The 10,471-nt window shown below is 44.4% G+C and overlaps 1 protein-coding gene across 1 annotated transcript; it reads right to left on the bottom strand.

The window, feature by feature from the left end:
* Positions 1–500: 500 nt before the first annotated feature.
* Positions 501–9,693, bottom strand: TAS2R60 (taste 2 receptor member 60). The gene is given in 9 exon segments (XM_035723221.1): positions 501–573; positions 575–638; positions 641–667; positions 670–762; positions 765–815; positions 1,022–1,174; positions 1,177–1,489; positions 1,491–1,558; positions 9,300–9,693. Coding segments are annotated over 9 exon segments (1,236 nt in total).
* Positions 9,694–10,471: the final 778 nt, after the last annotated feature.

Genomic DNA, 10,471 nt, shown 5'->3' with positions numbered 1-10,471 from the left:
CAAACGGCTGGAAAACAGGGAAGTGATTTAAAAAAAGAGAGAGAGAGAGGGAAAAGACAAGGAGAGGAGAGGAAGAAAGGGGAAGAGGTAGGAAAGGGGAAGGGGAGGGGATGGGAAGGGGAGGGGAGGGGAAGGGAAGAGGAAGGGGAGGGGAAGGGAAGGGGAAGGGGAGAGAAGAGAGAGGAAGGGATAATTTTAAACTCCAAGAGATTGACCACAGGGAAAATAAAAGTTTCCTGATTCTTTGGCCACATCAAGTCCCGCAGGGAACATAGCTGCATTAGCTACACGCTTGCTGAGTGTAAATCAGTGACGCCAGCCCATTATCTCAGGACCTTCGATCTCACCTTGAAATCCTATTTCATTGAAGTTATTCTCTTCATCATTAAATGTAGCAGAGAGGAAGAGCATTAAAAGTGGCGAAGAGATTTAAAGAAGCCATGTCCCATTGCACCATGCCCTCTGCAGTAGAGTCTCTGAGGTTTTTCATTAATTGCAACTCAAGATGCCCAGCACTGTGCACGGCAGCCCCCCTCCAGCACACCTCTCAGCTTGGGGCTGCTCAAGAGCAGTGATGGGGTGGACAGCTATGCATAAATAAATCATTGCCTGTCACACCCAGTGCCTAAATTCCAAGATGGAAAAACACCTGCAATGCTGAGCACCGTGACAGAAAGTAGGAGGTGAAGAGGATAGCAAAGGAGTTGAGAGCCAGAAGAACCTTGATGTGTGGCTGGGCACTGGGGTCACGAAAGCCGTGATGGACAGCAGGGCCTTCTTAATGTGTCTTTCTAGAGACATGAGCAAAACCATGCCAACAAGGAAGACAAGAGTTGAGGCACCTGGGTGGCTCAGTCATTAAGCGTCTGCCTTTGGCTCAGGTCATGATCCCAGGGTCCTGGGATCGAGCCCCACATCGGGCTCCCTGCTCAGCAGGAAGCCTGCTTCTCCCTCTTCCCCACTTGTGTTCCCTCTCTCACTGTGTCTCTCTCTGTCAAATAAATAAATAAAATCTTAAAAAAAAAAAAGAAGACAAGAATAAAGACTGTCCAGGTAACAAGTTTTAAAGAGAAGTAGGATTTCTCGTATGATCTTATAGTATTTCCAGTGGCATTCCAAGATTGCAACCCTCTCCTTAAAAAGTAGTGATATAAGCTCTGGTTGCCTATGAAAATAGGATGGTGCTCAAGCTGGAGAGTCCCACAGAACTAAGCAGCATCCATGGAACCAACCCAGACACCTTCTGTTTTGGCCAGAGGAATATGAGGAGGGTGTAGGTTGCGGTCTTCACGCAACAGAAAGCACTGAGCTAGGTGAAGAACCATAATATGGCAGTGTTCAGTAAGTCCAACTGGAAGGCTAGGCACTGCAATAGAGGGTTGTATGGGAAGGCCACTGGATACAGGAAAATATAAATGCTCTTCCTCATCACCACCCACTGCAGACAGAAGCAAGAGGCCCCCAGGCTGACTAATAATGTATCACAAGGTTAACAGTGTTCTCTGTAGCAACCACTCCATGTTCAATGTTACAGTGATGAAGAAGCCGTTGCTCACTGCTGTCCCCAGGAACAAAAAAATAAAATGAAATGAAATGATAGCCAGGGTGATGGCTGGCTTTCTTATCAGTCAGTCACTGGAGGTTCTGGAACCATGTCATCTCCATTCATCTCTCCTGTGGACAAGATGGGTCCCAAGACTTCAAGGTCTATTCCTGTTGGTTGGCTCTGCAAGGTCCTGCATGACGTTTGCCCCTCCAGCTGCCCCCAAGTGTAGATGACAGAGTAGAAGACATGGGCCAACTCCTGAGGGTAAAGAGTTCTTCTCAGAATAGATGCAAATATTGCTAAGGCTCAGTTTCAAAAGTCCCCCTGCCTGCCCCTGAATTTCTCTGCCCTTCCTCTGCCTACTCTCTGCCCATGTCAACATTGGTGTGAATAATATACCAGGCAGGAACTTGCATTTAGGTTCTACTCCTCTAAGCTGACACCTACATGACTGCACACCTGCTGGCAGCTCTATGAGGAAATCCTCTATCAACAGTCAGAGCTCACATTCATTGGTTGATGGTTCATTCCGGGCATTGTTCTAAGTGTTCTCCATTGTGTTAGTTCTCACTATGACCTTATGAAATAGGTGCTTTTGGAATACTCCTCTAATAGAAAAATGAGCTAAACCTCTACTAAAAGAGGTTAGTTCAAGTCCTATAACTTGTCATGACTATCAGCATCAAAAAGAACACAGGAGACGATTATGTATTTTCAGGCAGGTGACTTTTTTGTTACAACATTTTATAATTAGGGACCTTTAAAGTGGCATTTCATGAAGGAACCCCTACTGGGATAGCAATAAAACCAATGGGATGTGGCAGAAAGAACCTTGGACAAGGACTCACCATGAGTTACTGAGTATGTTGTTAGTCCCTCTGTGCCTCAATTTCTCCATCTGTAAGACGCAAAAAGTATCTGGATTTTTTTTAAGATGTATTTATTTATTTGTCAGAGAGAAAGAGAGAGAGAGAGAAAGCACAAGCAGGGGGAACAGCAGGCAGAGGGAGAAGCAGGCTCCCCACTGAGCAAGGAGCCCAATGCAGGATTCGATCCCAGGACCCTGGGATCATGACCTGAGCCAAAGGCAGACGCTTAACTGACTGAGCCACCCAGGTGTCCCCATCTCTTTTTTTTTTTTAAGTTAGCTCTACACCCACGATGGGGCTTGAACTTACAACCCCCAGATAGAGAATCACATGCTCTTCTAACTGTGCCAGCCAGGTACCCCAACTATTATCTGTTCTAAGTCAAGATTGAACTAGAATCTACGACTACAATCTCAGTTTTTAGAGTGAAAGAAAACATTAAAATATTATAAAAGAAAGAAATGATTATAGATTAAGAGTCTCAACTAAGGTCATAGTTACATGGAGGAAAGACCAAGACCCAAACTGATTCCAGGACCAGGGATCTCTGCCATAGTTAGCAACACATCCTTTACTCTGATCTTCATCCTCAGCTGAAGCCAGAGACCAGGTTTTGAGTCTTGTCACAATCACTATCTATGGATCTTCAGACTAGTCATTTAATCTTTCTGAACACCTCTTTCTTCACCTATAAAATATATGGATCACAAATATATGTGAATATATATCTATACTATCTGCATAAGCATAAGAAAGAATTTAGGTGATGATGACAACTGTTACTATAATAACTACCTGCCATTCCATCCGTCCTGTAGAGGAACAAGTAGTCCAAGGAGAATTCAGGAGAGCATCAGAGATGCAGTAGAAGTAAGAGCACCAACTCTTGTACCCTCTGCTTTAACCAGAGGAAGGCAGAGTAAGCAAAAGTTATATTTTTCTTAGGAATGATGTTCAAAGAGTCGAATAAAATCATCAGTTAAGTGAGTACTTACTTACCCAGGTGAGTGATAAGCAGATTAATTTTTCTACAGGGATATAGGCAAGCAGAAATTATTCTGGGCCATATATGGCAATATTGAAGGCTCAAGATAAAGTAAGATGAGAGTGAAGGAGTATTTTATAGTACATTCCTGTTCTGGCCAGCACTGTATCCTACCAGTTCCATGCATACAACCCCATAAAGAGAGACCAGAATGCAGAAAACACAGCATCTCTTTCCAGTTCCCAGTCCACCTGGAACAAAGATCCAGGCAGAATTGTTCTTCCAACACAGAGCCCTTGCTATGGTGAATACTGTGTTCCTAGAGAAAGGAGAGATAGTGAACCAAGGTATTTTTTCACCTTGCCTTTCTGTGAAGATGCAAATCTTCAGGAGATAGAGTTCCCAACTGCTCTCTTCTTCAGCTTTGATCCTCTGGCTGACATTTGGCCATTTCCTACTGGACCTTGGAGCAATGGGGCAAACTTTGAACTCCCAGTTCTGGAGTTTGGCCAGTCACAGACCTCTCAGTATGGAAGCTCATCCTTCCCATTCACTTCCTACATCTTCGATGGCTTGTACAACTGAAAAGATTCATTCAACAACAATTTACGAGGCATCTCCCATGTCATAAGGACCCTGTGAAAGGTACTGGGGCTACAACAGTGAACTAGGTACCTGCCCTCAGAGTGTTTTCATGCACCAATCATAAGCCACAACATTAACTGGCCACATACTTTGTGCAGATTAAGCTAATCCAAAAAGGTAAATAACCACTTGTACTTAAATATGCAATGTGTTTTGTAGTGATTCTTCTGTTGTTTGTGCTTTTTATTTGTTCACTGCATTTTACTTCCTCATACTCAGATTTATCTTCTCAGGTGGAAGCCAAGTCTGAGAATTCTGAGTTCTCACAGCTGGTCTTTATATGTGTAATGGTGGGGATGGTACAGGTAGGAATCCGGAGTAGATCTCCATGTGGGAAACACATACCTCAAGGACTCTCTCTGAGATGGATAAAGTGGGAGGACTCCCAGGCTGCAGTTGGAAATGTTATATGGCATCCTGTTCCCACCAAGAATTCTGAGAGGAGCTCAGTGGGCACAGCAGCAGCAGAGCTTTCATTGGGGATACGAGAAAGACACTGTCTTGTATGTTGCAAGGAAGGAGACACGGGCCACTGACAGAGATGGAATTTCCTTATGTCTAGGGAATAATCAGACAAGTTTGGTTACAGCAAAGGAAACAGTGGCATATCAGGCTGGGAAGAGTCCACAGAAAGCCTTGAAAGTCAGGATGAGAGGGCGCCTGGGTGGCTCAGTTGGTTAAGCGACTGCCTTCGGCTCAGATCATGATCCTGGAGTCCCGGGATCGAGTCCCGCATCGGGCTCTCTGCTCAGCAGGGAGTCTGCTTCTCCCTCTGACCCTCTTCCCTCTCGTGCTCTCTATCTCTCATTCTCTCTCCCTCTCAAATAAATGAATAAAATCTTTAAAAAAAAAAGAAAGTCAGGATGAGAAACTGGGTTATGTTTTTGGTCAAGATGGAGCCACCAAGTGTTTGGGGGCTCTTATGAGCTAAAACCTAGGGAAAGGAGGTTAAGAACATCAACCAATCAAGAGGGTTGTCCTGACATAAAAGCCATCTATGAATAACCTACAGCGAATATCATCCTCAATGGGGAAAAGCTGAGAGCTTTCCCCCTAAGGTCAGGAACACGACAGGGATGTCCACTATCACCACTGCTATTCAACATAGTATTAGAAGTCCTAGCCACAGCAATCAGACAACAAAAAGAAATCAAAGGCATCCAAATCGGCAAAGAGGAAGTCAAACTCTCACTCTTTGCAGATGATATGATACTTTATGTGGAAAACCCAAAAGACTCCACCCCAAAACTGCTAGAACTCATACAGGAATTCAGTAAAGTGGCAGGATATAAAATCAATGCACAGACATCAGTGGCATTCCTATACACCAACAGCAAGACAGAAGAGAGAGAAATTAAGGAGTCGATCCCATTGACAATTGCACCCAAAACCATAAGATACCTAGGAATAAATGTAACCAAAGAGGCAAAGGATCTGTACTCAGAAAACTATAAAATACTCATGAAAGAAATCGAGGAAGACACAGAGAAATGGAAAAACGTTCCACGCTCATGGATTGGAAGAACAAACATTGTGAAGACGTCAATGCTACCTAGAGCAATCTACACATTCAACGCAATCCCCATCAAAATACCATCCACTTTTTTCAAAGAAATGGAACAAATAATCCTAAAATTTGTATGGAACCAGAAGAGACCCCGAATAGCCAGAGGAACGTTGAAAAAGAAAAGCAAAGCTGGCGGCATCACAATGCCGGACTTCCAGCTCTATTACAAAGCTGTCATCATCAAGACAGTATGGTACTGGCACAAAAACAGACACATAGATCAATGGAACAGAATCGAGAGCCCAGAAATGGACCCTCAGCTCTATGGTCAACTCATCTTTGACAAAGCAGGAAAGAATGTCCAATGGAAAAAAGACAGTCTCTTCAACAAATGGTGTTGGGAAAATTGGACGGCCACATGCAGAAGAATGAAACTGGACCATTTCCTTACACCACACACAAAAATAGACTCCAAATGGTTGAAAGACCTAAACGTGAGACAGGAGTCCATCAAAATCCTAAAGGAGAACACAGGCAGCAACCTCTTCGACCTCAGCCGCAGCAACTTCTTCCTACAAACATCGTCAAAGGCAAGGGAAGCAAGGGCAAAAATGAACTACTGGGATTTCATCAAGATAAAAAGCTTTTGCACAGCAAAAGAAACAGTCCACAAAACCAAAAGACAACCGACAGAATGGGAGAAAATATTTGCAAATGACATATCAGATAAAGGGCTAGTATCCAAAATCTAAAAAGACCTTATCAAACTCAACACCCAAAGAACAAATAATCCGATCAAGAAATGGGCAGAAGACATGAACAGACATTTCTCCAAAGAAGACATCCAAATGGCGAACAGACACATGAAAAAGTGCTCAACATCGCTCGGCATCAGGGAAATCCAAACCAAAACCTCAACGAGATACCACCTCACACCAGTCAGAATGGCTAAAATTAACAAGTCAGGAAACGACAGATGTTGGCGGGGGTGCGGAGAAAGGGGAACCCTCCTACACTGTTGGTGGGAATGCAAGCTGGTGCAACCACTCTGGAAAACAGTATGGAGGTTCCTCAGAAAGTTGAAAATAGAGCTACCATACGATCCAGCAATTACACTAGTGGGTATTTACCACAAAGATACAAATGTAGGGATCCAAAGGGGTACATGCGCCCCAGTTTTTATAGCAGCAATGTCTACAATAGCCAAACTGTGGAAAGAGCCAAGATGTCCATCGACAGATGAATGGATAAAGAAGATGTGGTATATATACACAATGGAATATTATGCAGCCATCAAAAGGAATGAGATCTTTCCATTTGCAACGACTTGGATGGAACTGGTGGGTGTTATGCTGAGTGAAATAAGTCAATCAGAGAAAGACATGTATCATATGACCTCACTGATATGAGGAATTCTTAATCTCAGGAAACAAACTGAGGGTTGCTGGAGTGGTGGGGGGTGGGAGGGATGGGGTGGCTGGGTGATAGACATCGGGGAGGGTATGTGCTATGGTGAGCGCTGTGAATTGTGCAAGACTGTTGAATCACAGTTCTGTACTTCTGAAACAAATAATGTAATATATATTAAGGAAAAAAAAAGAAGATAGCAGGAGGGGAAGAATGAAGGGGGGAATCGGAGGGGGGACCAACCATGAGAGACGATGGACTCTGAAAAACAAACTGAGGGCTCTAGAGGGGAGGGGGGTGGGGGGATGGGTTAGGCTGGTGATGGGTATTAAAGAGGGCACGTTCTGCGTGGAGCACTGGGTGTTATGCACAAACAATCAATCATGGAACACTACATCCAAAACTAATGATGTAATGTATGGTGATTAACATTACAATAAAAATTTTAAAAAAAAAGAAGGTTGTCCTGAGATAAGCCCACTAGGCCTGGCATAACTCAAAGGGCTGTGAACATGTTGTAGGACGTAAGAGTCACATCACCATCCTCTCCCCACCCAAGACATTCAGTACAGTTCTGGACCTCCACTGTTCCAGGAAACAGTAGACATGGAAAGGCAGTCTTCCAGGTGCTTCCAGATGCGTGGTGTGTGGAGACAGATACCGCTGATGCTCTTGCCTTCAGTGCTCCCACCCAACCCTTTTCTAGTCTTTTGGTCTACATACGTTTTTAAAATTAATTCCATCAGCAAAACAAATTTAAGACATGAATCCAACTATATGCATATTTATTTAACTACATGCATGTGTACTTTACTAATACATTCTGTACATCATAAAATATATACACAAAAAAAGGAACCAAAAGGATGAGACAAAAATAAGTGGAAATTGGAGTTGCCACACTTTTCTTTCCACATTCAGTGGATCATTGTGCACACAACTCTGGGATGCAAACACCCCAATTTGGAGACTACCATCCTAGGCACTGGCATTCAGGATCCACCTCCTGGGTGAGCAGACAGGAAGGGAATGATTATCAAAATTAAGAACAGTAGCAAACTTATTTTGTTTTCATTCTCTATCTTCTGTTGGCCAAAACCTAAAAGCATTTTCACATCAGACAATTCCTTTTAATTCAACATATAGCAAACATGCAATATCATGGGCAGGGCCTAGAATGGTGGGAAACTCCTATACACCCTCAGCCTTCCATGGGATCAAACTGAAAAGACTCCATGGGTGGAATCAGTCATAAGCTGGGCACAAAAGAAGGGAATGGACAATGGCAGACAAAGGAAAGAAGGAAGTTCCAGATGGACCAAATGACCACAGGCTAGAGTGAAGAAGATATGGAGATATGGGGAGATGGAAAGAATCTTTACTGGGCTGGAGTGGAGAGACTGAGCTGACAGCAGAACAGTGGTGAGGAGGGAAGTTGTGTGTGGAATGGTGTAGGACAATCTATGCCACCATTAATAAAAACACTTCAGGTTGACCACAGAGACAACTGACAACCATTACAGGTCTCCATAAAGCAGTCTGACCCAAAGGATGCTTGGAGAGCTTTACAATGGCTGCTCATATAGAGGGTATGAGAGGTCTATGAGGCAATGAGGCCAACATCCCAGCCTAGGGTGGCTTGGGACCCACAGTGGGTGCTAGGCGGAGTGGATGGAATGGCAGGAACAGAGAGGGGTGCAAAAAGAATTAATAGGGCATGGAAGGAGTAGGAAAGAAAGAGGGAAATGAAAAGAGAGAAGGACAGTGCCCAAACTTCAAGGTTCTTGCCACTCATGGGCTTGTCCACAGATAGTGATTATTGATACTGAGAACTTGAGACAGACCAGCCTTTGTCCAGAGCTTTCCAAAGCCTGGTCTTCAGGACCTTTCTCAGCTTAGGTCTGCTTAGCACCAGGATGCCGGAGTGCAGACAGATGCCTGCATAGGTCACCACTTCCCAGGCCCAGTACCAGTGACTCTGGAAGGCTGTGATTTTCATAGAAACAACAATCAGAGACAGGAAATATGATGTATAGAAGACAAGGAAGAAGACAGGTGACTTCAAGGCCATGGTGTGAGTCTGTGTACTAGGATCACGTGGGCCCAGTCTATGGTCCCTCATCTGCCCCAAGTGCTGGCACAGTGAGAACATGAGCAAGAGCGTGGACACCAAGAACAGGAGGAATGGGACTGACCATGTAAGCATTGCATGAGGTAGAATAAAACACCAATAGAAGGGCTGTACTGTATCAGCCAGGATGCTGTTTCCTTGGGAACTCGGGGAGGAAATCATCTGCATAAGAATTCTAGTCCCAGTGGCTGAGGAGATGACTGTCAGACCAGCGAAGACCAGGGAGCCCAGCAGCAGCCTGGGCACTGACCGAGAAATCCTCCACTTCAGCCAGAAGAAAACAGGGTAGGAGAAGACAGCGATCTTCACACAATAGAAGACGGCAAGCCAGGCAGTGAGCCAGGAAGCGAGAGTGTTGATGAAGTTCCAGGGTATGTGGTAATAGTCCATTTCAAAGAAGGTCAAGAGGTTGTTCAGGATGGCCACCCTGTCCAGGCAGAACCAGGCGGCCAGGAAGGCCATAATCATGTCACCTGCGGGCAGCACCAGGCGTCGCACCCACTCCCTGCCCAACACAGTAACTATGAAGCCATTCTGCAGCATTGCAGCCAACAACTCCAGGAAGAAGATGACCATGAAGATCAATGCAGGTGAGGAGGGCATCCTCTCTAGAAAGCTCTGCTCACACTGGGACACATCCACAAGGAAAAGTGGCCTCTCTGGCCAAGCCACTCTGTTGAGACGAGAGATCCAAAAGCTCTCTCCTTGGGTTCACACAAAAGCCTAGCTGCTAGCAAATACCTCCAGTACTGCAGGATTTGAAAAGAGGATCCATGTGATCTCTAGGCATGCAAATCACTCCCAGCTCAATGACTCGCTGTCTATATTTGCTTAACCTGTATTTGCCTGCTCCTTACCAGAGCCAGAGGCAGGGAAATGTTAACAGAAGAGAGACTCCATGGGTGATTGAAAGTACCCATATTTTGTACTTTATTTCTTAACCATATTATTTTTTTCCCTAACTTTTATTTAAAAGATGTCCTTATCCTTGTTTGGCTCCCCTAACCACAAACCTTCCCCGACCCTTCATGTCCCAGTTTAATATTTTATTCACTAGCCTTATTGTACACATTACAATAAGGCCCATCTCTTGAATGGGTGGAGTAAGAAGTCATCCATATGCACAAGCACCAGGAAAAGGCTCATTTTCTCTTCCACTGACTGCTCATGCTGCCTGAAATTTCACTGGCAGGCTCCATATTGAAGTTTGAGGAGTCTCCAGTTAAAATGTGAATATCCCTGATGTGTTAACATCAAATCTGTTAGCCATTAATGCCTTAGCTTCAATGTGCTTAGCAAACCAAAATTACTAAGAAGGCTCTGAGGAAATGAGAGAGTATATAAGTCATGAGAAGGGAAACTGGGAGACCAGATCTAGATG

This window comes from Zalophus californianus, chromosome 12, assembly GCF_009762305.2.
Source record: "Zalophus californianus isolate mZalCal1 chromosome 12, mZalCal1.pri.v2, whole genome shotgun sequence".
Taxonomy (NCBI): domain Eukaryota; kingdom Metazoa; phylum Chordata; class Mammalia; order Carnivora; family Otariidae; genus Zalophus; species Zalophus californianus.
The sequence above is the reverse complement of the archived record's forward strand: the minus strand, read 5'-3'. Positions and strand labels throughout refer to the sequence as shown.